Source organism: Erigeron canadensis, chromosome 1, assembly GCF_010389155.1.
Source record: "Erigeron canadensis isolate Cc75 chromosome 1, C_canadensis_v1, whole genome shotgun sequence".
Taxonomy (NCBI): Eukaryota; Viridiplantae; Streptophyta; class Magnoliopsida; order Asterales; family Asteraceae; genus Erigeron; species Erigeron canadensis.
Genome location: NC_057761.1, coordinates 54307569 through 54335394, shown reverse-complemented (window position 1 = coordinate 54335394; position 27826 = coordinate 54307569). Strand labels below are relative to the sequence as shown.

Genomic DNA, 27826 nt, shown 5'->3' with positions numbered 1-27826 from the left:
GTGTAAAAAAACGAAACAAAAAACGGTCTGATTCAAACGGACAAACCGAAATCGAATCAAAACCGAATCCAACGGTTTTGGTTTTTTAAAAACCGAACGGATCAGTTCAATCTTTAGTTTTAGCCCAAAACCGACCCATGTTCACTCCTACCAATAATGATGATCCAATATACCTAAAATACTACTATCTTTTATTCACTAATTTAAATATTTTCACCTAATATAACTATAATACACTTAAATAAAATTATTTAAAACATACATCTTCAACCCTTAAACTAATGACAAATCCTTTTTTACATCAATCTTCCTTATATTAATAACCAGACTTCTACCGCCATCACCGTCAATACCGTCACAAACCTTCTTATTCTTTCTGAATAGTGAGTCATTATTTGACACCGTCTAATGGTGAAGCTGAAGCTCTAGAATACATACGGAATATAGACTATAAACCTTCTAATATTTTTTTTTTTAAAAATGCGCAACAATGCGCAGTCATTAGATTTCCGAAGATCCCAAAAATATACTTCTACGAGTATGTACTAGTTAGGGTTTTACTTTTACCTCTAAGAAAAACTTCAAAATCCAAGGGTAAGTTTTGAGGGATTTCGTACACACATTCTTCCCCCCAATTTCTCCCCGCCAATTCTTCATCCGAAAATCATGGTCTCCAATCCTTTCACCCAAACACAATCTCTTTTGTCAATCTTTAATTTTTACCTCATAAAGTTTTCAACTTTCTTCCAAGATTTCTGGATTACATAACACCCTTTTCATAAATTTCAGTAATTTATTGTATCTTGGTTCATTTGAGATTAAAAAAAAAAGGTAGTAAAAACGTCATGAATTTACTGCAGTTTTAATAATAAGATGAATGGAGAGAAGAGAATAATTGCCTCGTGGGTTAGATTCTTGATCTTCATTCTAGTTGTTTTTGTGGGTCATTTCCCATACAATGTTTGTTGTCAAAAAACTCCTGCTTCTCGTAAGCCAAAACCTCGATTATCGCCTTTGCTTTCGAACCTTTTTCTTGGAAGGTTTAACAAAACAATCGAAAAGTTCCAGCCAGATATCGAAAGGGAGATAGGATTTTGCACGGAAGACGTGTGAGTGATTGGCTGATACTTGCGTTAAATGTATCGATTTTTACTCCTTGATGTTTCATTTTTATAATGAATTTATGTGTTGTGATTTAGGAAAAAAGATTTTAATGGAGCATTTGATTTTCAAGGCAGAGATCAATTCTTCCAGAAGTGCCAAAACAAGTTAAAAGGTGATGCATTTTAAGAACCTGAATTTCTTGTTGCATATGACGTTTATGTTAATATGGGATGTTTGGCGTTGCATTTTGAAAACGATGATGTGCTATGAAATTACCATGATTAGATAATTTTGTATGGTGTTTTGATGTAGTTTTGTTGTTTAAAGACGTAATAGTAAGCTGTAAGCGTGTTTGGCAAATTCTGATTAATTAACTATTTAAGTATGTAAAATGATTATCCGCAACTTGAAAATGCAAAGATGAAATAATGACTTTCCAAACACAATGCTGGTACACCCTTTCAAGTGTTTGCAACCATTGACTTTGTATTACTATTCGCAGACCTCCCAGTTCGGTTGTGTACTGTGTCAGAACTTAAAGTATACTTTACTAGTTTCTTGAAAAATGCTGGGGACAAGAAAAGTGTTTCTCAATCCCATTTCTTAGAACCAACACGAAACTGCAATCTTACATCTTGGTCAGCTGGATGTGAGGCAGGTTGGGCAAGTGCAGTCAATCCGGGCCAAAAATATGATTATAATGAGACTGATCCAAAAAAGATGCCTTTTCGGACCACTAACAGCCAACCATGTTGCGAGGGGTTTTTCTGTCCGGAAGGCCTCACTTGCATGATTCGTGAGTAGTTTGCCAAATTGTTCATCAAAGTTTCCAAATATTGTTCTAATTGCTTATGGTAATTTATGCTGATATGTGACTGCAGCATGCCCTTTGGGGGCATACTGCCCTGTTGCAAAGCTCAATCCAACAAGTGGGATTTGTTGGCCGTAAGTAATTATTTTAAACTAATCCTGATTTTGTATCTCTTAATATTCTTTGTGGCTCATATGATATACATTATTAATAACATGTATTCGTAGAAATCTTTTTGCAGATACCATTACCAATTACCTTCAGGCAAGATGAATCATAGTTGTGGTACAGCCGATATGTGGGTTCCTGTACATTTGGGTAAAGAGATATTCTGTGATCCGGGATATTATTGTCCAACTACCATCAAGAAAATCCAATGCCCTGAAGGGTATTTTGATATTTTGTTATATTTTCATAGCGGTGCTTAAATGTTTTATCAGTTGATCCTCCCAATACGTGTTTGTTGATACATAATTTCTGGTTTAATTACAGATTCTATTGCAGAATGGGGTCTAGAGTTAAATACCGTAAGTTCTTATGATTTCTAGTATTATTTGTGATTTTAAATTATAGTCAATAACCTCAACCAAATCAGTTAAATGTTTATAAAAAATACATATATTTGTTTCCTGTTATGAATGTTTAGCTTTTTATGTGATATGCAGGATGTTTTGCTGGCACCACATGCGAGAAGGGAACAGATATTCCAAGCATGCAGGTTTTTGGAATCTTGCTTATTGTAAGTATTTGGTAGTTCTTTGCAGATTACGTTCTGAGTCTCTCCTCTATATGTTTTCTTACCCCATGTAGGTTCATGGAATCTTGTTATACCATTTAGGCTCTGGTGTAGCGCTTTTTGAATTTCATTGATTAAAAGAATCAGAACTTGTCAAACACACAAATATTAAATTATTTACAATTTTAAACATTTGTCGCACAACTTCTCTAAAGAAAAAAACCATTTAAACACATTCAAACTTTTTCTTTTTTTAGAGCTTGTTATGCTAAGTTATTATCTGATCTGATTATTTTGTATCACATAATCACATGTAAAACATACATTTAAACTCATCCTTAGTCTGTAAGTTTTAGAGTTGAAACTAATACCACTAAATATGATGCTATGTAATGGTTTTTTGTAGGCTTTGTTGACGGCTATACTGATCGTCGTATATAATTGCTCAGATCAAGTGATCTCTACTCGTTATGAAAAACAAGCAAAGTCCAGGGAAGCAGCAGCTAAGTATGCTCGAGAAACAGCACAAGCAAGGCAAAAATCAAGGGCTTCAAAAGATGCATGGAAACCATCGGGATTACAAGGGTTGCAAGACACACTGTCACGGACATTTTCCAGAACAAAAACCAAAAGCTCAACCCAAAATATAGGTTTCTCAGGTGCACAGGGAAACAAAAGAGAAGCTCATTCGATTGATGATAATTTGGAGAGTGCTAAAGGTTCCAATTTGGAAAACGGTGATAAAAATGCAAAGCATGCACGTAAAGCTTCAAAAGAGTTGCATACTAGAAGTCAAATATTTAAATATGCATATGGTCAAATTGAGAGAGAGAAGGCAATGGAGGAGATGAACATGAACATGAACATGGACATGTATGGTGATGTTGATGTTTTGAGGAGAAGGCCTAAGATTGAGGTTGCTTTTAAGGAGTTAACGCTAACTTTAAAAGGAAAAAGTAGGAATATTATGAGGTGCGTTAGTGGAAAAATTTTACCTGGTAGGATATCAGCTGTAATGGGACCTTCTGGGGCCGGCAAAACGACCTTTTTATCTGCTCTGACTGGAAAGATAAGCGGATGTACTATGTCCGGGGATATTCTAATTAATGGGAAGACTGAATCTATTCACTCTTACAAAAAGATAATTGGGTTTGTACCACAGGATGATATCGTTCATGGAGATTTGACTGTAGAAGAGAATTTACGGTTTAGTGCACGATGCAGGTATGCCAACTTATTTCTGGTAATTAACTTTGGTGATTTCTGTTTGAGTGACCATTGACCAAACTTATTTTTGCCAGAAAAACCCATTAAAGCCACAAAAAAGCTTATTTATGGTTTTTACCTAAAATCCTATCATTATTAGGCCAGCTATTAGGTCGTGTTTAGGTTGACGAGTAGAAATTACATAACCTGACCTAATACCATAATCGGTTCGAGAGAACTCACCCCTAGCAATTAGTCCACTACTGCTAAGTGCTAACCTAGACAATCTGAGAACCTGATTAACAAACGGGTCAAACAGGCTGGTTTCGGGTCAAATGGGATGATTGGATGGTTGGTTTCGGGTCAAAGAAGTTGATTTCAGGTCAAGCACGTCAAATTAGTTGGCAGGTTTCAGCTGATAGATAGTTTTTGTATATATATATATATATATATATATATATATGTCTATTAATTAATGGGTTAAAGTCATGGGAGTGTACGTTACACTTTAAAGAAGTACAAGATTAAAATTGAAAATTTTGCAGCAGTACGTTACACTTTTGTGACTTTCAGATTGGTAAGTCACCCTGTTAACTGACATCGTCAAACCCAAGCTGAATAACAACCAGGTTGAGGGGTTGGTGGATCGGAATTCTTAGCCTATCTTTGATAATTGGTTTTCTATTGAGACCTCAGCTGCGACACCATCATTTCAATTGGCTGCTCTATCATTTTTTTATGTATTGTTAGTTATTAATTATCTTTAGGTACAAGTGTCTGATACTTCAATTTATTTTTCTAGCTTGAAGTATAAATTGGACCAAAGTTGGTCACTGTTATATGTAATTAGCCCTATTATATTATTATAAACTGACTTATGTTTTTATCATTGCTAAATCTTGCAATTGAAGACTGTCTGCCGATTTGCCAAAAGCAGATAAAGTTCTCATAACCGAAAGAGTTATCGAATCGTTGGGGCTTCAGGGAGTAAGAGATTCTAAAGTCGGGACAGTTGAAAAACGGGGAATTTCTGGTGGCCAAAGAAAACGGGTCAATGTTGGGCTCGAGATGGTTATGGAACCGTCACTTTTGATCTTAGATGAGCCCACATCCGGTTTGGATAGTGCATCTTCTAGTTTACTTCTTAGAGCTCTTCGGCGGGAAGCTCTTGAAGGTGTTAACATCAGCATGGTTGTACACCAACCAAGGTATATGACAAGATTTATATTATGATGTTACATTTTCTGGAAATGTGACGGGGTTTTATTTTTCAGCTACTCGTTGTATAAGATGTTTGACGATTTGATACTTCTAGCAAAAGGTGGTTTAACTGTATACCATGGGCCAGTAGAAAAGGTCGAAGAGTACTTTGCGGGTCTAGGAATCACAATACCTGACCGTGTAAATACCCCTGATCACTTGATTGATATTCTTGAGGGTATGACAAAACCTGGAGGAAATGTGACAGCTCAGCAGCTACCGGTAAAGTGGATGCTTCATAATGGGTACAGAGTACCACCAGATATGTTGCATTTATGTGATCAAAATGGATCATCACCAACATCATTATCGTCATCATCATCAACAACATCATCATCATCATCTACATGTAATAAGTATGTTGAGGGCAGCCAAAGGGAGGTTGAAAAGTATAATTACTTCACAACCCCTGATCTGTCGGGCCGAGTAACTCCTGGAGTTTTTAGACAGTACAGATATTACATTGGAAGGTAATATATTAGGGCAAAGCTCCAAAATGTTGCAATATGTACAGAATATAACTTTTTTTCATAATGGAACTGTTTTCTGTGTTTGACAGGGTTGCTAAGCAGAGATTGCGAGATGCTAGAGCACAAGCTGCAGACTATTTAATTCTATTGCTTGCTGGAGCATGCTTAGGAACTATGGCTGAAGTGAGTGACGTGTCATTCGGATATACTGGTTATCAATATACAGTCATTGCTGTCTGTAAGTGCAAATCATGAAGATAACACAAATTCTTTTTGAAGTATGACGTGCATTTTGTAGCCTGTATCGAGAAAGCGTATATTTACTTAACCAATTCTTGTTTCTTGATGTATTATTTCAGCTCTGCTATGCATGATTGGAGCTTTGAGAACTTTTGCTATGGATAAATTACAGTACAGAAGGGAGAATGCTAGTGGCATGAACAGTTTATCTTATTTTCTGGCCAAAGATACGATGGACCTTCTAAATGTAGTCACGAAGCCGTTAGTTTATCTCTGCATGTTCTACTTTTTCAGCTATCCAAGATCAAGCTTCGAGTCAAATTATTTGATTTTGTTGTGCCTGGTTTACTGTGTAACGGGAATATCTTATACACTTGCCATCTCCCTCGAGTTTAGCCAAGCCCAATTGGTATGTCGACCTTTGGAAACAACAAACTAATTGATTTATTATTAGGGTAATGATGTATTCTCTTAAAAATCCTCATAATTAACATATGGAATAATGGAAGTCATCTATATAATACAGAAATAGGATCCGCTTTCTTAAACTCCTAAGATTAGTAATAAGATTTTCAAGAGAATGTACCATTTCTCATATTATTATGGATTCAGCTTCTATGCATGTCCATATTTGCAGTTCATGCCGGTACCCAATTAAGCAGTTAGATTCTATCATGTGACTAACTTGATTGCGACCAAGCATGTTGCCTCGCAAACTTGTTATAATCTCAATTCTGGTGACAACATGATTGCTTGGATTTAAGTTAGAGGTCACATGGCTGCATTTAACTGGACATGCATACAAAGTTGATCAGTATGATTTTTATTGAGTCTTCATACATTAATATGTAATATTGTTTTGTTCACTTTCTTCAGTGGTCTGTGCTTCTTCCTGTTGTCTTGACACTCATTGCAAATCAAGACAAAAGTTCTGCCATTTCATTAGTATCAAAGTTTGTCTTTCCCAGATGGGCTATGGAAGCCTTTGTTATTGCAAATGCCAAAGAGTAGGTTCTTGATCTACATTGTGAATCATACGAAAAATCAATTTCATTAAGAGCTAGCATAATGATACTTTAGTTTGGTTTTTCAGGTACTCGGGAGTTTGGTTGATGACACGATGTGCTGCATTGAAGAAGTTTAATTTCGATATTCATAACTCAAAGAATTGTCTGTGCTATCTTATGGCAACAGGAGTAGGCTGTCGGATTTTAGCTTTCATATGTTTGATCTCTAGGTCTAAGTAGCTTAAATTTTAACTCCATCGGGTTAACATTTAGCGTGAATCAGTGGGTCCTTGGTGCCTCAAGAAGCAGGAGATCTCATGTTAGATTATCAACACTTTGAGGGCCACACCTACTCGCCGGAAGCCCTAAGTTTTGTCTAGGCCTTGTAGAAGGGGCTTACACGGATCCTTTGTACTAAATGGGTTAGATACCTGAGTGAAAAGTCGCCTTTACTTTCTAGCTCTTTTTTTTTTTTTTTTTTTTTTTTTTGTTTTCTGTAGAGTATGTTAGTACTAGAAATACTATATAGATTTCATGTTTTTTTTACTGCAAAGGCGATAGATTATGTTGAATCTTATAAATACGAGGCGTTTTACAAATGGAAGTTGTTGGATGAAGGGAAATATTTCTCTATCTCTATGTTATTTTGGTAACAAATCATCAAGTTTATTTTTTTGCGTCAATGTATGCTTAACCATGTGAATATATTCCAAGACTGAAATATTCTAGTAGCAAAAAAAAGGAGAGTTGGAAATTTAAGAATATTTTATAACAGTTGGAAAAGATCGTCTACATCGCGGGTTGCAATCCCTGTTCCCGGATAGAGGTAATGGCGGGATTAGGTATTATCAGATTAGAAGGGTTGAAAAGGTCCAAGGATGAATAAGGAAGAGTGACTAATTATAAACTTCCCTTAATAATGAATACAACTGGTTAATATAAATAATTATTTCATCTCCAAATTAACAAACTATATTAATTAGTAATTACTTCCTCCATAACAGGGTAGCATTGACTTTAAAGTTCCTGATCATTTTGCATCTTTGTTTACTTGTGTTTGTTATATTGGGTTGACTTCCTTCCAGCCTTTGCAAAAGTCTGCCTCACCTTCTTCTGCTAATGCGGTGATGATCATGGCTATTCTGGGTTGAAAGGTGAGTTTTGAGTTTTTAACCTTCCCCTTTTGAAGTAAAATGTGTTATCTGTGTGGATTTCTTAGGTTGCTTGTCGAATTTAAACTAGTTTGTGTTATAATGAAATGCTTCATAGATGATTGTGTCATAGTTTCTTTTGACAGGTAACAACTTAAAATTTTACTTATTGTTTGATGGTTTCGCCTTTGTTGTTAATATCATCGGTTACAGTTAATTAGATCATCTATTTGGACCTCGTAATATATGAGTTCGTGGTTCCTTTCTTACAGCCAGGTCTGTACATTATTCATGCATCTTCTGCTCATGCAACTGAATTGTTGAACAATGGTCTTCTGTTGCCAATGTTGGCCTGTTCATGATGCGATACAATATCAATATACAACGGATGCCCAAGAAAACATTCTTATTGTTTTCACACATGCTGAACTTAAGCAAGCAACAAATAATTTCAACCAGTCTACCAAGATCGGGGATGGTAGATTTGGAAGTGTACATATGGGGACCATCAAGAGCTTGGAATTTCCGTTTAATGATATTCAGGTGGCTGTTAAGCGTGTTAAAAGAGGACGAAAGGCAAGTCTTCCTTAAACCTTCTGTCAAAAAAGCATTTGATGTTATTAGGGTCTTACAATTTGGGTAACAGGAACAAAGGCAGTGGGCAGCTGATATGAAACTTATCGGGAAAATCCAGCACCCAAACCTTGTGAGGCTAATTGGCTATTGCGAAACTAAAAGAAACTGGATATTAGTGTATGAATATATGCCTAATGGAAGTCTAAAAGATCATTTATCGGTCAAGTCAAATACACCTCTTTCTTGGGACAGGAGACTAAAGATAGCCCGAGATGCTGCTACTGGTTTGTTACACCTCCATTCCGGTTTGCATCAGGTGTTTAAACTTCAAGTGTTTAGTGTTTAGCAAGAATTTTCTTGATTTAATATTACTATATAACAATAACATTATCTGAGCATTTATTCCATTACATTTTTATTGTAGCGAATCATATTTGGAAATTTCAAACCCTCGAATATTCTTCTAGACAGTCACATGAATGCTAAGCTTTCCGACTTTGGATTTTCTAACGAAAGTCCTCAAGAGGGAGGGACTAATGTCTCAACATCGGTATGTTCATGTGAAGAAAGCCCTTTCCTTTTTTCTTTTGCTTGTTTTAAGAATAAAAACAAATCTGTGAAAACAATGTAGGTGGTAGGATATGCAGCTCCAGAATATGTCAAAAGTGGGCATCTAACATCCAAGATCGACATATGGAGCTTTGGTGTATTTCTCGAGGAGCTGATCACAGGAGGACGTCCACTTACCCAAGAAAACAGCGAGAAGAATCCTGAATGCTTGACGTGGGTATGCTGCTATGCAGGTGCGAGGAAGTCAATTGACCCGAGGCTTGAAGGCGAGTATTCTGAAAATTCAATGCGGATGGTAGCTTCTGTAGCAAACAAGTGTCTAGCCAATGATCCAGAGTTAAGGCCAGGGATGACTGAGGTCCTGAAATTGCTAAAAGAAGCCATTGCCTTGGAGACTAAAAAAAACCAACTTCTGAAATCCAAGTGCTGGCCGGATCTCGCGACTCATGTTTGCTGAAAACCTGTTATGAGAATGAAATTAAGATATTTCAAAGCCTCTATTCCATTACTTTGTGTGTATTGATTACTTGAGATTTTAAAACTGGTCTTTGTATAATGTTTATTTTCCTCTGGAATGTTTGGAAAATATGTGTCTTTTGTACATACTAAAGTTGAATGTCTGTTTACATTTGCTCAAGTTGAACCTCTTTTCAAACCTAGTTCTTTTTTAAAGGTGTGAATTGTTTGCTCGTAACAGGAGATCTACCTTACGTTGTCTTAAGCGGATCTGTACTAGAGAGCCCCTCACCCTCAATACCTGGTAGGAGGAGAAACCATCAACTAAACCGCTCGAAGACACGACAATTAATTGAAATAAAACCCTACCCACTTGAATCTCATTTTGACATTTTGTTTTTATACTCGTAACATTTTTAATGGATTGCTTTTATAATGAAAAAGAAAACCTTGTCTTATAGGAAAATAGGTCAAACATAAAGGTCTTCACTGGAGGCAAGATCAATCACACTTCAAAACATACTTCTATAGTTCTATGATCAATGGACCATGTAGTAACTAGTAAACTATTTTAATACAAATTATATTTAGGGATGTGAATATAAGGCTGTCGGGTATTTAAGCTTAGGTGTAAAACACTTATATATATATTTTTTTAATCAATAAAAATCATGAGACCCATGCATTTATTCATTAAACAAGAAATAATAAAATATTAGTATGTGAGGGTTCCACACCTAAGCTTAAATGCCGAATAACCTTATATTCTCTTCTCCCAATTATATTACACTACTAAAAAGTACTAGTTTTTATCTATATATATACACTAGTAACTAGAGTTGTAAATGAATTGAAAGACAATGGATGATAATTACTTTCTTCATGTTCATGAGTTTTAATTTAATAATAAAGTTTCTCTCGAATTATTATATTATGAAAATAAAATAAGACGTTACATTTACGTTTATATTTATATTTTAATTGGCTAATACGTTTGCATTTTACATAGTTATAGTAACTACTAACTAATTTTATGCAATTTTGATACGCGGGATGAGCCGATGAGTTGTACACGGCCTAGAAAAATGACAAGACTTTTGTTTTATTTCATTTTTATCAAATTCATAACAAACTTAATAAAAAAATAATAATACTGATATTATATAGGGTATCTATCTGTTGCCTCAATATTAACAATAACCACTTTCAAAGAATTTCCCTAATGATATATTTCCATACCGCATTTATATTCTGTGTCCACTTGTAAAATTCATATATCTATAATCTTTTACACTTTCTTTCATTCTTTATTTCTACCACTCTTGAGATGATGGGTTTTCTTAGTTAAAAGATGAAAGGTAGAGTTTTTCTTCACTTTTTTTAGCTTTATATCTACCATAGCGGAGCTGGTTTATACTGCAGTGAAACATTATTATTATACAGAACAAAATAACCGCCTTCTAAAAGTAATAATTAACGGATCATGGTATTAACAGTAGGGATTCTTACTAAGGTTAGCAAAATCCTTTTTTTTTTTTTAAATAAATAAAAAAACAAATAATGGGTTTTTGCTCAAATTTTAAATCTTTGTTACGATTGATATGTTTTTGACTTATTTCTCTGCTTCATGTATACTGGGTCAACCTCTGTTTTGTTATTTGATCTGGGTATCAGGTTTCGGGGCATACTTGATTGATAGTTATTATTTGGAATATATTAGTTGGAATATGTGTTTGACTTGCTCAAATTTCAAATCTTGTTACTATTGATAGGTGTGTTGTGTTTTGATCTTTTGGATTTGTAAATTTTGTTGCTTTATCAAAGGGTGTGGCCTCCCGATAGTCGAGGTGAGACCTGTTTACCAAAAGATTGTTGGTTCTAGTGACAAATTTCAAATCATATTAATGCCGTTACAAATACCGTAGGGAGAAAGCCTGTTGGTTACTCATAATGAAGTATAGTCCCGAGTGTGAATTTTCCGCTTATAGACTGCTAAGTGCATTTTACAATATGCAACTACCATAGTGTCCTCTTGTCTGTAATCATCAAAATTCGATTCATAGGTAAATTGTGATATAGTGACTAGTACTATTGCAGTGGGGGCGTTGTAAATATACGTATGAATCAGAATTTTTATGTGTACAAACCACCTCCAGTTGTTTTTGCTCATCTTTTATGATTTATAACAAAAGTTGTCCCTATGTTACATATTGTTTTAAACTTTTGGCTATGCAGGCTCTGGATCATGGTTTTCTCAATTGTATTTGTAATTCATGACATTTTAGTTTCTTTCTTACAGCCTAATCTGTATTCTTTACTGTAGATATGGATAGATAGTCGACAAGAGTCAGGGGAGGGTGTTCGTTTATCTATTGCATCTTTCTTTCATGCCGCTTTAGGGTTGTAAAATGGTGTTCTGTATTATGGGCCGTTTCTCTTATATATTTACCACAGGAGATGAAACGACCCCCCCAGCAAACACATCATTATTTTTTTCCGCACTTTCACAACCTGAGACTGGGCCTGAAGCTAGTTCTCGGAATGTCTCGGAAATGAACCCCGGGTATTCAAGCTCTCTTAGGGCGTTCACACTTGCTGAGCTCAATAGAGCCACTGAAAACTTTAAAGAGTCTAACAAGATTGGGAAGGGATTTTTTGGGATAGTATACAAGGGTGTGGTCAAGAGCTTAAAATCCCCGTATAATGATATTTGTGTGGCCGTGAAGCGGGGAAGAAGAGGACGAGGAAAAAGAGAGCAACAGGTAAATCTTCCTTAAACTTCCTTGGTAACTTATGCTTTACTGGTTAAGGATTTTTCTCATTACCAATCTGTGCTTAGTTCTTACAGAGTTACAGTCTGTCTGAATGTTCTCTAGATAGTTGTGTCCATCATCTATCTATTTGAAATGTCATTACATTTTCAAGTTGAAGAAAATCTTGTGGACTAAGATGGAAAATAGTTTAACTTTTGTAATGATTACGATGGTGTTACAGGTGATTTAGTGTGTGTACTAACCTATAATAGGATTAACGGTAACGTTGCAATTGTGTGGGATTAGGACATAATGAAAATTAATATATGGTATTATGGTGAAAGGACCAATGGGGTGAAACCCCAGTGGTACCGCTCCCTAACAAAGAGCTCAAGGCAGCTAAAAGGTGTGGGTTTGAATCCTTGCTAAGCGAATTCCCTCCCACCTAGTACCTAGGGGAGTCAGCGGGTTGTAGTCTATGCGGTAGTGAATCAGGGTACCTATTCGGTACATGGGACCAAAGGGTTCCTACCCATTTACCCTTTTTTTGTATTATGGTGAAAGGTCTTAGATAAATATAGCATAAACATATATACAAATATTAATGGGAGTATTTAGTTGGGTTAATTGTCTATTCGTTAGGGATAGGGATGATTTTTTGGTAATCATTGTTCTTTTTTAATCAAAAAAGTCTATAAGTTAAGGTTAGGGAATGGGAACCAATATCCTAGATTGACGATTGATCAGGATTTGTTGGGCATCATTGGGAGAGTCAACTTACCTTTTGGAAAGTAAGCTCTATTGATGATTGTTTATGTTTTGCATTTTGTTTATTTTCAGTATAATTAGATTCGGTCATTTGATATTGCTGTTGGGGTTTAGGATTAAACTTGAGCGTCTGTCCCATATGGACCCGCTTGCCTACATAACCCATGTAATAAACGTCAGTATTGAGATCCTCTATCTAAAGTGAGAATCCCTCTAACTATACCCTAATTCTGATATTGAGGCATTTTGGTGTAAGTTAAGAATTCATCTTATATGCTAGAAGAGTGGAAAATAGTTTAAGTTGGCTAGTCAACTCTTCCACATTGATAGAGAAATGAGAAACATGATCACCTTATACGGCGGTGTTTGGAGTGCGTGTTGTGATAGATAATCGTACATTCAAATCAGTCAGGGTTGAGTGTTTGAATGGAGACAATCCGATCCTGATTATCTGTTAATTTTAGAGTGAAATAATTATTTGAGAGTAGCTTATTTAGAAATGCTTATCTGATTATTCCGTACCGCATAATCTATTTCAGAACGTAAATCTAATGTGTTGCTACTAATAACTCTCAACATAGATTTAAGTTGAGATTATGTATGGGTCAGTCTACTTCAGTGTCAGGGTGGGTATATCAGTCCAAAATGATATTTTATTAATGCCCCATAACTCTTAAGATATGTCATTCTCTTTTCGAAATAGAAGCTTAACTGTGGTTATATGCTTTGGGTGACAGGAATTCAAGCAGTGGAAGACAGAAATAAAAGTTCTTGGGAAGATTAAGCATCCAAACCTTGTAAACCTTGTTGGTTACTGTAATGAAGATTCCGGAAATGAAAACAACTGGCTTTTGGTCTATGAATATATGCCTAATGGAAGCTTAGATGATCATTTATCGGGTAGTTCAAAACCACCTCTGTCATGGCTCGTGAGATTAAAGATAGCCCGGGATGCTGCAGCTGGTTTGACATACCTACACGAGGGAATGGGAATGGGAGAGAAATACCAGGTGCATATATACCCCTGTAATTGTGTGTGTTCTGTTTTGTCCAACGATATACTATATGACAGTATTATTATTAATGTTGCAGCTAATCTTCAGAGATTTCAAGCCCTCTAATATTCTTCTAGACAGCCAAATGAATGCTAAGCTTTCTGACTTCGGGTTTGCTAGGGACGGTCCTCAAGATGGGCGGACTCATGTCTCAACATTGGTATGTTCATATCAATTTTTTTATTTTTTATTTTTTGTCTATTTACTGATAGATCTGTTTTACGATCACAAGCATGAAAACAAATTTGTTGCTATGTAAATGGGTAATTGGATGAGGTATTACTTGTTCATGTTGCCTGGTTAGGTGAGTTTTTTGACTCGGATGTACTGTGTACGTGGCCTAACTAGGGATGGCCGCTGCCAATACATCTGCTACATGAGTCAAACTTGAAACCTCTTGTGAGGACATCAGGCGCCTGACCCCTAGGCCACCTTCGTGGAATGGTGGTGGTTATATAGTTTGATTGTTATGTGTTTGATAATATTGTTGGTCGTATCCAATACATTGATCTGTCGACTACAATATAAATTTATTTTTGTACCTTTTACTATTCTTCTGATTTTACGGATTGGCTGAAAGCGAACAAACAGACCAAATTAAAAGCAATTTGGCCGTTTTGGCCCTCTATAACTTGGCTTTTTCTGGACCATTTTATACGGTTCAGTTTGCTGATTGAAGGTCTAAACTAGCCGTTTAAACCGAACCAATCCGTAGCTATACATATGACAGTTTAGTTTAAGTTTGTCTTCTGGATGCGAGTTTATAGATGTAATTCACACTCTAGAATTTTGGTTTAGCAATCTTTGTTAATCGTGTTTTTTATTTCAAATTATAAAGACTTCTTTTTTTTTCCCTCCATGTCCCCTTAACATATTAATGTTTTTTTTATTTAAGTATAATAAAAAAGGCTAAATAAATAACATATTAATTTGGTGCAACCTGGCAAGTGCCAACCCTCGGTCCCAGAGTAAATACAGGTTTTGATCAATTGGCCCATATGGAATGCTATTATGGTCGGTTTGGGTTGGAAAAATGTCTAACTAAGGTAACTGGTTTAACATAATAGATCTAAACTGGCCTAACTGAACTTGAGTCCTATTTCTGACATCATCAGCTATATGTATTCAGGTGGTTGGAACAAAGGGATATGCAGCTCCAGAATATGTCCAAACTGGCCGTCTAACATCCAAAGTTGACGTATGGAGCTATGGAATCTTTCTACAAGAGCTTATCTCAGGTCGACGCCCAGTTGCCCAGACACACTCTGAGGACAATTCTAAATTCTTGAGGTGGACATGCTGTTACGCAGGTGAGGGAAGTTCAAGGCCAATACCTGACCCGAGGCTTGGAAGCAGGTACTCTGAGAGATCAATGCAATTGGTAACTTCCATATCCGAAAAGTGCTTGCTCAAGGACCCAAAGTTGAGGCCAACAATGGGGGAGGTACTGCATTTGGTGGACGAGGCTATCGCATTGGAAAATCAGCAATCTCTAAATGGTGGCAGGACTTAAAAACTCGGTATGCTAAAAATTCGTTGTAACATATATATGAAACTGAAAGATATATATCTCAGACTTTTTTCCATTCGATTCCTGATGCTTTCTCCATGCATTATTGTGTTAAGGTTGTGTCGCCTATTTTTTGACTTGTCAAACCCTCTCCGTGTAAATTGTTTGAGATATATTCAGGCTGAATGTTTGATATATACTAGGATGTATGTGTGTATTAGTGAGTATAACTATCTATAGAAATGGGATGTTTAGACAGACATGTTTTTGCCCATTTGGAAAAAGATTATACCTATAATGGATTGTCCTTTGAACATTTTTTACTTGGCATTAGATGCAAGGTCTTAATCTTCACATGGTGTTTCTCTTGCATGATTCATCTTCATTATAGATGTTATGGTTTTGCTTTTCAATTTGAATAAAAACAAACTGGAAAATCCAGCACAGCTCTAGTCAAGCTTAATAAGTACTCACTCCGTTCCAAAATAAATAAACTGTCACATTCGAATATGTATAACCTGGAATGGATATTAGTAAAATAAAATTGAAACGGACTAGTTTTATCCTAAAATATCATTTTGCCAACAAACTGTAAATTTATCCTCACGATCCTACTGGTAGGGTTATGTAACATAAAATTGGGGACCAGGAATCCATGTCTAACTATAAGATTAAGAGCGCGTTTGGTTCACGGAATGTTTTTAGGAGGAATGGAATTTTTCAATGGAATTGGAATTTGAAGGAATGAATTTTTCCGGGGGTTGGTGTTCAGTGTACTAAGGTACAAAAAAGAATGCCTTAACGGAATGTTTTTAAATTTTTGAAAATTCAAGTAACGAATGGAATAAGATTCCTTCTCCCACCCTCAAGGAATGGAGATTCCATCAAATAAAGGAATGTTTACATTCCAATGGAATCATATTTCTTCATCTTTGAACAACCAAACACACTAAAGAATGGAATCTCATTCCAATTCCATCAAATTCCATCAGAATCTGTGAACCAAACGCGACCTAAGTTTTTTTTTTTTTTTTATGTTGATCATATAACTAATGGATAGTGGCGATAATGAATCGGTATCCATTTAAATCTAAGTTGGACTAAAACAATAGTTTCATTTTTAAATATCTGCAATAAACTAAAATAATGAATCAACAATAACTACTCGAAGGTTGTTTCTCAATTATTAAGTTGTGTGTGGGATCATTACAGAAGTTTGGTGCACAATATTTAAACATTTTTCTAATATACGCGTTTTAAATATTTATTTCTCCGTACGGAATAAGACGTGTTTTATTTTGTCAACTTACTTGTTAAGGATAACAAACAGAATTTGAGTAATCGATTAGTCAATATAATCCTTTTAGGAGTCTCTCTATCCTGAATAGAAATAAAACTTTCTATTTCTCACCATCCTCTTACCCTTCATTCAGGGTTTGGGTCTTGTTATTGTTCAATAAATACTAGCACGGTATCCGCGCGAGGCGGCGATAGTCGTGGCGGCGACGGTGCGATAGCTGGGCGACGGTAAGTTGTGTATATAATTGATGTAAATGGTTAATGGACATATTTTAAAACATAAAGGATTGATAGTGTAATTAAATCATTAAGGTTAAGGAGGTAGTGAATGTGAAAGTATTTTAAGGGGTGCCAAGTGAAAATATTACATATTTTCAACATTACCAAAAATAAAAAAGGTTATTCTTTTTATAATATAGTATAGATAACATATCTATGACATATATTACCTGATTAATAAATTTAAATATAAATAAAATCCTAGAATCCATAAACATTATTAAGATAATAAGAACTAGAGAGAAACTCGCACAATGCAGCGGCGGTAGTTTAGATTTTAAGAGTTGAATGATAGATATAAATAATTTTATAAAAGTTATTTTTGGAAAGTATAATGTTCATAATGGTTTTTTTAAAATTGTACATTTCCATATTAAAAGTTCACTCTTGAATTTTATGGTAAGTGTACAACTAATTAATACACCTTAACGAAAACTATTAGGGCTTCATTTAACAAAACTCTTCTATCTATTATGATCGAGCTAAAGCTTGGATACCAATTTTTGGATGCATTTGAAGCAATGCTGAAAAAATGTTGTCTTTCACGCCGTGACCACATCCATGCTAAAAAAATCACGTCTACCCCGTAACTGCCCACGCTAGCCTCCGCCATTGCTTTTGGTTTCATGCTAGATTACTTGAAAATCACTTCTTGTTGTACGGTTACTCTTTACAAAATGACGGGAAAAGTTATTACATCGGCTGCTTATTGGCTTTATAATAAAACTAGTCATATGCCCACGCCTTGTGGCGGTGCGTGGTGGCGGCAATGGCGATAGTGAGTTGGTTATTATTATAAAAGTAATTAATATATAATAAGGTATTGTACAGTATATAGTTATTTTAAGATTTAAGGGATGTATGTTGTAAATAATTCTATTAAAAATATAATAAGTACAAGATCAGTACCTGCGCAATGCGACGGTGGTGGGGGCAACAGTGTGGTTATTAATCTAAAAGTAATTGACGTAAATGGTAGTGCAGTTATTTTATGGTTAAGAGATGTATCTTTTGTAGTAACTTTATTAAGAATATTATAGAGATATTATGTGGAAATATTTAAATTAATTAATAATGGAGATAGATAGTTTGGATAAATATGTGTGTAAAATATTTTAGGATATGTTGGGTAGATTTAGTGTGTAAGTTAGGAATGTGTTGAAAATTAAGGGTATTTTGGGTATTTTAAAGGTAGAGAGTTGAAAAGAGGAGAGAGTAATTTGTTTATTAATATAGTATAGATATAGAAGTATAGATATAGATAAATATCAGATGAAGATATCTAAATTAGTGAACGAATGAGATGTGTAATTTGAGTAAAGTTTTTTTTTTAATAAATAGAAGGATCAAATATTTTATAGAGTGGATTAATTAATACTTGTAAAATATATATGTATTTTTGTCGGAATGAAAATCTTCAAATTCGTATTTTGTAATTTTTTTTTTTTTCGTCTCGAACATAGTCTTTTCACATATCTGCCCTCGTATAGTAGTATTTTTGTTTTTTCACTATTAGACAACGGTACACTACTACGATGAAATTTTCTTTGGTACGCGATTAATGAATAATTTTATTTGTTTATGTCATACGTGGATGATGAGTATATGTCTAATCGGTATATCTTATAATCGTTTCCTAATCATTTCTCAAACAACTTTGTACGTGGTTTCACGAGTAATAAACAACAAGTCAGAAAAGTTGTGGGCATTTGTTATGACTACATTTTCCTTTTTTATACAGCGTTTATATACATTTTTATTAGATTAATGCAAAACCAATTAAAATCAAGCTTAGTCATTCGACTCATTTCTTGGAAAATACCGAGAAGGAGAGGGGAATGCCACCAAGGTGTGAACAAAGTCCATATGTTCATGCCAACAACCTTTCTTTACGAAGCCTATTGGGTCAAAGTAATTACTAGAGATTGTAATATTTTTTTCACTAACTCTTAGTTTTAATATTAAAAAAGAGCTAATTTGTTGTATATACCACAGTCCAACAACTATAAAAAAAAATGAAATTATCAATGAGGGACTTATTATCAAATACTATTGATTTACACAATATAACAAAGATATTTTGTACTTCATAAAAAACATTTTCTCTAGTAACTTTCAAGATGATTTCCTATAAAGGGTTTATCATGATCTGTGACCGGTAAGTTATCTTGTATTCGTATTGAAAGCAACAATTATTATCTCCGTTCAAAACATTGTCTAATGCTTTCACTCAATAGGTCACACTAGCTAGTATTCTTATCAATATGGTACTTTTAATCTCAGTTATGATAAAACCCACCAAAATTTATTTTTAAAAATAATGGTTGAAGACAAGTTAATATTAAGTGTTAAATTTTAAGGTTTTGCTTTAAAATTTTATGACACTATTAGCAAACTTAAAAATTTTTTTAAATTTGTTCGTATTTAACAATACTTTTATTAAAAATAATCTTTTATTATATTAAACCAATCGCATGATTTCATAAAATTTTCAATTTTGACTTTTATGGACTTATTATTATTATTATTATATATAAAAATATATCCACATATAAATGTCGATCATAAATATGTGGTTATTCAAATTTAAAAAACCTTTGGATAAATATTACCATATTAGAAAACAGTAAAAGAAAAATAACTACACATATGTATCCTAATGCTAATAATCGGTTCTTTACACGATATGTACAATATTATATTAAATTAGATTAGATAATTATACATGATAAATATAAATATTTAATATTTAATTTAATATAAGTATATAAAACAATTTGAACTTTATATACTTGTTCTAAATCCTAATAAATATGAACTTCAATCAAGATTCATTCCGTTTTTCAACCAAAAAGTTATAATTTTTTCCTTTATTATTTATTAGTTAGTTTTGTATTTTTGTATTAATGTTTATAATTACAATTACAATTGCCATTCAAATTAGGATTCCTAATTTTTATCAAAGCATATGAAAACAATCTTAATCTTGCAAAGGTTGAATGAAAATATATGGATATAATATCCATTTATTACATTATTTTGTTTTTTATTTCATAACATTCTTCAAATTTAAATTGAACAGTTAGTTTTTATGTATATTTTCAACTTTGAAATTAAAAGTTTTTAAGTATAAAGATTTAATATTAATAACATTGTAAGTCTCGTATCCAATGTTGGACACGGGTCTAAAATCTAGTTCTTATTAAAGAAATAAGAATGCTAATCTTTCGGGCAAACAATAATTTCCTTTGCATTGACTTGACCTTACTTTCCATATATCCTTGTTTGGATTTAGTCTCGTATATAATAGTAAGGTGGAGATATGTTAAAGTTGGAAACAATTTTAGTAGTATAGTTGGAATGATTGGATTAAAGTTAAAAGTTAATATTTAAAATCCATCTTTAGAGTTTGTGGGATTTAACTCAATTGGGCATTTAATGTCCTTTATTATCTAAATGTTGGTTACAGGTTCGAAACCTTTGAAATACATATTGGGAAGTCCTTGCCAATGAGGTGGGACATAAGAGTTTTCTCTAGCAGTTAGTTAGTTTTCTCTAGAAGGGTAGTGGGACTTCCACCGCCAGTCATGCCCTTAGATTGACTGTGCTGGTAACGTGGTCAATCTCTACCGGATGATAAAGTGGCAATGCCGCTAAATCCAATCATTAATGTTGTTAAAAAAAAATCAAATTTTAAGTTTAATCTAAAGCAAAATCTTTTAACTTTATTAGCAAAGTTGATTTCAATTTTAAAGAATTTTAATGCATAATGGTGTAACACCTAACATGGTAGCTAATAGTACCTGTTTAAACTATGTAACTTATAATATGTTTCAAATTTTGCTTAATGAAAGACATATTGATTTTATTCCTTCTATTTTTACAATATAGTCTTAATACTCATACGATGTACGGTAGTTATATATATTGTATGATAAAGAAATTCGAATATATCTTATACATGAATAATCATCCCACTTGAAATACTTGAAATACCTATAATATCCACAGTAAACTTAACTTACAACATATATCATTAACTCTTAAATAACTAATATAAGTTACCTTTATTACATTAATTCCTTTACATTATACCGTTACCGTCTCCATCACCGTTCCTGCCATTATACCGTTGTATTAGAGAGCCATATGACTAATTTATTTATATTTATACATCATATATGACATGGTTTGTTTTATCATTTATGTATGAACAAATAAAGGGTACAGATATTAACTTTCTTTATTTTATTAATAGTATTATATTCATCTTAATTCTTAAGAAAAAGATTGATTTAATGGTTTGGAAAATGACAAGAGAAAGAGAGAGGATAGGTTCCCACGATCAAAATCTTGTTATCCTGTTCAAGTGACTGACTGTATTTGACTTTTTCTTTGATTTGGTTTAGCAACTTGCTAGATTTTCATTTTTATACCAGCACCTGCCCTTTCCATACTCTCTCTCTCTCTCTCTCTGTCTATCTCATCATGTCCTTTTGAGTTTATCATATTCATATTGAACTTTGGACTAATTCAGGTGCGTTTTATTTATCAAATTCTGATCACTTTGATGACATAATTCGTTATCAATCCAACTTGGGTTTTTCATTTTTTATATAAATTTTGAATCTTTATGTGTATATCTTTGCTTTCTTGGTTCTTAAATTTGTGTTCGAATTTTGAGTGTTTTTGTAAAGATATGTTATATATTATTGATAATTACTACATTATTGTGCTTAATCTACCTTTAATTGCAAGTAAAACAATACACCACTAATTGTGTTTATTTATAAAAATGGACAGACAAGCAAATTTAGCTTTTGGGAAACATATCTTAACAACAATCATAAAAAGTCAATGAAGTCAATCCAACTCAAAACTTTCCTCTTTGCACTTCTGGGATATTTCTTGGAATTTTCATTTGGAAAAGTATTAACTGTATGTGTATAACTGTATATGTCCATGTGTATGTATTGTGAACATATATATTTTAAGCTTGAGTTATATGTATATCTTTTGTGAACATAAACACAACTATAATTCATTTTGTACGGCAGATTGAGACAATAAAACTTTGGAGGCTATGAAGTGTTTTCATTTCTCTATTTGTGAAGAAAAGGATAAAGAGTCGAAAACTCCAACAAAATCGATATCAGTTCGGTCCTTTACTTCTTTATTTACAGGAAGATCATGGACAAATTCTCAGTTTGTGTCTGATGCTAGCGCAGAGTCTGCAGGAGGAAGGGCTAATGTTCCTGATTTTTCACAGAGGCCAAGTAACCTTAAAGTGTTCACTTTTGGTGAGCTCAAATCAGCCACCAATGGCTTTAGCCGGTCTACAAAGATTGGAGAAGGAGGGTTCGGGTGTGTCTACATTGGCTCTATCAAGTCCGCTCAAGACCCGACTAAAAAGATTCATGTCGCTGTCAAGCAGCTTGGCAGACGCGGTTTGCAGGCAAGCTTTTCTATCTGCTTAAAATTCATTACTCAATTTTGTAATCTGTAAAGAAAAATGTGTGTATAACTTGCATGCTTGTTGTGGTGACATGTTGTGTTTCTTCATATCAAACCATTACTTATCGTTTTCTGATTTACGGGTTTTTGGAACAATAGGGGCACAAAGAGTGGGTGACAGAGGTGAATGTTCTTGGGGTGGTTGAGCACCCAAACCTTGTGAAGCTAATTGGCTACTGTGCAGAAGACGATGAAAGAGGTATCCAACGACTTCTGGTTTATGAATATATGCCTAATAGAAGTGTTGAAGATCATTTGGCTGCTAGAACCGAGAAACCTCTTTCATGGACCATGAGGCTTAAAGTGGCTCAAGATGCAGCTCGTGGCTTGACATACCTACACGAGGAGATGGACTTTCAGGTATTTTACCATTTGTATCCTGTGTCAAAACTTTTAAGTCATAGTAATCAGTTTTTGGTATTGGAAAACCATTTTCTATTACATATCATCTTTATACTTAATTATCCTCAATTTTGGAAAATCTTTTTATAATTCTAAACAAAATTGATCATCTAAGGGTGATACAATTATCACTTTTCACCCCATCTTTTTAACTTATTTGAGAGACTTTTATTTCCAACTTACAGCCGCCACTAACAACTTGGGTGTGTTTGATATCTTTGTAGATTATTTTCAGAGATTTCAAATCTTCAAACATTCTTCTTGATGATCAATGGAACGCCAAGCTTTCAGATTTCGGACTGGCTAGGATAGGTCCTCAAGAAGGACTAACCCATGTCTCCACAGCGGTATGTTAATTGAATTCATTAATTCTTAGATTTTTAAAGTCACCTGCGTTTCATATATGTTAAACATATCCATCACCTTCATGTGATCAGGTTGTGGGAACAATGGGATATGCAGCTCCTGAGTACATCCAAACGGGCCGTCTCAGATCTCAGAGTGACGTATGGAGCTACGGGGTCTTTCTCTATGAACTTATTACGGGTAGGCGCCCATTAGATAGGAACAGGCCCAAGAATGAGCAGAAGCTTCTAGAATGGGTGAAACCATATCTCGACTCAAGGAAGTTTAGGCTAATAGTGGATTCCAGGCTACAAGGCAAGTACTCTATGAAAGCAGCACAAAAGTTGTCCATTGTTGCCAACAAGTGCTTGTCTAAGAACCCAAAAGCAAGGCCAAAGATGAGTGAGGTCTTGGAAATGGTTAACCAAATCATCGGGGGTGTATCAGAAGGAGCCATTCCTAGTCCAAGACCGCCTCTAAAGAGTCCTATCCATGTGGTTCCTTCAGTCGAACCCATCGAGCCAGAGAGAGTTTTTGTGGATTCCACTGAGAACAAAAAGACATTTAAGGAAATGCCAAGTAAAGGTAAAAGAAGGTTAATCGATAACAAATTTGGAGAGACTGCTTGGCTTTCCAGAATCTGGCCTTCAAAGCTCTTGGCAACTTGATGGTTTGAAGTGATAAAAGTACATATCATAGAGGTTTTGAAGTAGAGGATGTCACAAATTAAGCAATTTTAGTGAATATCATTCTTGCTCCGTATGTTGCATGTATAAAAGGTTAGTTGCTCTGGCGACAAGAGTAGAGGTCAAGGGAAATCCAGTGGAGAAATTTATAAAGCTGAGAATCTCAGAAGTTTTATTGTATGAAATGTTCTTGTATGTTTAGGCAATGCTTACAAACACAAACTTTGGAGCAATTGTCGAAGGTTATATATATACACATATGTTTGTATCATCAGAACAGTTCGGTTCACAAAACATCAACAAGTAGATGGAGTTGGTTTTCTTAGTTCAAGTTACCCAGGGAGCCCCATGCCACACTTTGTATGGGTTTAAGTGTTATCTTGTTCTCTGTATCTTTCTGTATAGCCAGTATCGTCGATGTATTGTGGGTTGTAAGGTACTTTGGTATTATCGGTAATAAAGGTAGTCTGCAATTGTTCAGGAAAAAAAATAGTTTTACCCGGTAAGGGAAGGGTGAGTCTTTAGAATCAGATATTTACGGCCTAACCCGTACGCTAGGAAGGATTGAACTTCTGAACTCCTGTGAGTACAACAAATCGCGTGAGCACGATGCCACCTTGATGGTGGCTTGGTTCACAAAACATCATTTTTTGTAAAATGAAGGGAAAATGCTTTTGAACAACAGTAGAGGTTGTTTAGACTTTAGAGTGTCCTAATATTCTGGATTCTTTTCATATAAGGTTATATATCATTTCACGTGGATGGGAATGATAATAGGTCAAAAGATAAAAAGCAGTCATCAAATTGATCATTCAATTCAATAGAAAGTGTTGTTTTGTTTCCATTGTTCTTAACAACTTCTAAATACCCTTCAACAGTTCAACTAATGGCAGGTTTTCCTATGTGATTTTATAAAGGGAAATTAAAAGGCCAAAACATATCTTCAAGTATAGTGAGTTGATAGATGGGTAAAGTTATAGATAACAAATTAACAAACATAAGAAGCTATCCTAAAAAAAAAAAAAAAAACCTAAAATGTCTGGCTATACTAGTGAGTTGATCCCCTTGTATGTTATATTGAGAAATTGCGATAAAGATTTATAACATAAGTTTAATTTAATTAAAATTGAATTTTCATATTTACGTTATCTCTACAATCTATTAATTGATTTAAATTATATCAAGTTCAACTTAAAACTCAATTTAAATCTAACTTAAACTCAATTAACAAAAGTTCGATTTTTCTATCCTAAAAGGCTAAAACTACCTACAACTTGTTAGATTTTAATAATATATAGACATAAAAGATTCTTTTTGAGTTGATCGATTTTATTTTATAGTGAGTACTGAGTACTTTCAAATTATCAATAATGTAGGCATGGATCTTTATGAAACATGATACACAAAAAGATTTATCCTTCCAAATTTAATATAGATATGAAGATTCGTTAGTGATGGAGTATTATGTTTATTGTTTAGTGAGGTCGTGTTTTATCGGATGGGTTTTCATATTCTTGTTTGGTTTTAATGTTGTGGTTGAGTCGATCGGTTGTTAATATTGTCACCTTAAAATCAATTTGGTCGTTACCATAACATGTATAATCTTCCCAGTACTTTCGTGAAAGTAATTACCTCATCTATACATCAATATGTATGTATTGCTGCTTATGTAAGAAGATATATATAATTTGACGTTTCATTATTTATGAATGCAAGTGGAGCACGTGAAACAGCCACAAGATGGTGCAAATCGTGTTACACAAATACAAATATTAATTGCCAAACAATTTTTTAAAAATCACTGCAAATAAGTGCTGGACAAGTGGAATTTTTAGTTAAGTTATATACACGGTTTGAGTGTTCCCATGTATATTTAATTTGTTATGTTATACGGAGTATATGTTTATACTTATAGTTTAGATAAAATAAAATAAAGTAATAAACCACTATGTTAAGGAAATGGATTTGTGTCACAATCACCAAACCCCCTAATATATATATACGTGTTACATATAAACATTTTACATATCATTTCATTTCATTACCTAAACAACAAACTAACGTATATTCACTACCACAAAAAAAAAAAAGGAAGCACATAACACACCAAAAAAAAAAAGAGAGATGCACGGACCAGGGGCACCGCCACCACCTCATCACCACTCTCCTCCACCACCGCCAGCTCATCAACACCACTCTCCACCTCCACCGCCGGTCCACCATCATTCTCCACCTCCACCGCCGGTTCACCACCACTCTCCACCTCCACCGCCAGTTCACCACCACTCTCCACCACCACCGCCAGTTGTTCACCACCACTCTCCACCACCACCGCCAGTTGTTCACCACCCACCACCAGTTGTTCACCCTCGTCCTACACCACCGCAGGAAGACAGCCAGAGATGCTGCACTATTCTGTAACTTATTGATCATCTATATATAGTTGTTTTTATGTGTGTATACGTATTCTCCTCATGTAGTACATGATGATGATTATCGTTATATATGTAAAAAAATAATAATAACAAAATAATATTAATTTGAGTTTGTTAATTATCGTCCTTAATGTTGTAACATCTTGTTTAATAATGATGATGATCATTTCATTCAAAGTTAGATTTGAATCGAAGTCAATTTTTTTGTCCTTGTTAAATATATTTAATGTTTATAATGATGATCTATCTATTCCATATATGACTACTACTTATGTCCGCATAATGCGACAACAGGTACTTATAACGGTATTGACGGTGACGGGGGCAACAGTGGGGACGGGCCAACAGTGGTGGTGAATATAAATGTTAAATGTGCTAGTATAGTTATTTTTAAGTGTTGAGTGATCTGTAAATTATTTCATTAAATGTATTATAGGTATATTAGATGAATATGTTTAAAATAGAGAATAAAAAGGAGAGGTATTTTTGTTTTTTCGTATAAAAAAAATGATTTGTTTTATTAAATAATATATATAACTATTCAAAATTTTAGAACTAAAAATACAAGTCGTTAAAGCATGATTTTCAAAATTGAATATGTAATTATCTCTATAAAATGTTTGTAATCACTTGTATACATTTGTAGTCATGTATGATTATTAATTAATAGGACATGATAAACCTCCTAATAAAAGAACAGCCTAATTATTTTTTAAAAATTTGATCATCACATGTGTATAAACTAATCGATAAAATTAAGAGAGTGAATAAGTGAATAAGACATATCATATTTTAATATTCTTAAAAGAATTGTTATAATTTATCATTTTTCATAACTAAATTACGATAAACATTTTTTTGAGAGGTTTGTTTAAAAAATTTTTTTAAGACAAAGCGGATAAATGGCTAACATCTCCAAGTTTGATACGCCCACGCTGGGTTCGATCTTGGCAATGCCCTAAAGGGTTTGCTCTCCCATGTATAGAAGGAAATAACATTATTAAGGCCCTCTCACCACATTTGCATGTAGCAAGATTTGAACCCATTGTTAATTGGGCGAGAGTATTTAGGGATTAATCACGGAAAGACTAACGTACTTTTCTATTTGTACACGATTGCCCATTATACTTTTTTATCCATAAGTTTCACCCACAAACTTTTTTTTTGTATACGATTGACTATTATCTTCATCC

General features: G+C 34.1%; 4 protein-coding genes across 4 annotated transcripts; all 4 read left to right on the top strand.

The window, feature by feature from the left end:
* The first annotated feature begins 873 nt into the window (after nucleotides 1-873).
* Nucleotides 874-7288, top strand: LOC122585039 (putative white-brown complex homolog protein 30). Its single transcript, XM_043757140.1, has 14 exons — nucleotides 874-1109; nucleotides 1200-1276; nucleotides 1607-1900; nucleotides 1986-2049; nucleotides 2157-2303; nucleotides 2408-2442; nucleotides 2581-2654; nucleotides 3058-3875; nucleotides 4769-5065; nucleotides 5132-5587; nucleotides 5677-5825; nucleotides 5947-6236; nucleotides 6704-6834; nucleotides 6921-7288. The coding sequence occupies exons 1-14, from the start codon at nucleotides 874-876 to the stop codon at nucleotides 7072-7074; spliced, it is 3222 nt and encodes a 1073-aa protein (XP_043613075.1). The 3' UTR covers nucleotides 7075-7288.
* Nucleotides 7289-8655: 1367 nt separating this feature from the next.
* On the top strand, nucleotides 8656-9588 carry LOC122595226 (serine/threonine-protein kinase PCRK1-like). The gene is made up of 3 exons (XM_043767566.1): nucleotides 8656-8877; nucleotides 8986-9111; nucleotides 9193-9588. Exons 1-3 carry the CDS (start codon nucleotides 8656-8658, stop codon nucleotides 9586-9588), a joined length of 744 nt encoding a protein of 247 aa, XP_043623501.1.
* Nucleotides 9589-10782: 1194 nt separating this feature from the next.
* On the top strand, nucleotides 10783-15870 carry LOC122581861 (serine/threonine-protein kinase PCRK1-like). Its single transcript, XM_043754174.1, has 5 exons — nucleotides 10783-10945; nucleotides 11911-12349; nucleotides 13846-14118; nucleotides 14201-14323; nucleotides 15293-15870. The coding sequence occupies exons 2-5, from the start codon at nucleotides 11996-11998 to the stop codon at nucleotides 15674-15676; spliced, it is 1134 nt and encodes a 377-aa protein (XP_043610109.1). The 5' UTR covers nucleotides 10783-10945; nucleotides 11911-11995; the 3' UTR covers nucleotides 15677-15870.
* Nucleotides 15871-21684: 5814 nt separating this feature from the next.
* LOC122603334 (serine/threonine-protein kinase PCRK1-like) lies at nucleotides 21685-24688 on the top strand. The gene is made up of 5 exons (XM_043776011.1): nucleotides 21685-21788; nucleotides 22309-22706; nucleotides 22865-23125; nucleotides 23392-23514; nucleotides 23605-24688. The coding sequence occupies exons 2-5, from the start codon at nucleotides 22335-22337 to the stop codon at nucleotides 24178-24180; spliced, it is 1332 nt and encodes a 443-aa protein (XP_043631946.1). The 5' UTR covers nucleotides 21685-21788; nucleotides 22309-22334; the 3' UTR covers nucleotides 24181-24688.
* The last annotated feature ends 3138 nt before the right edge of the window (nucleotides 24689-27826 follow it).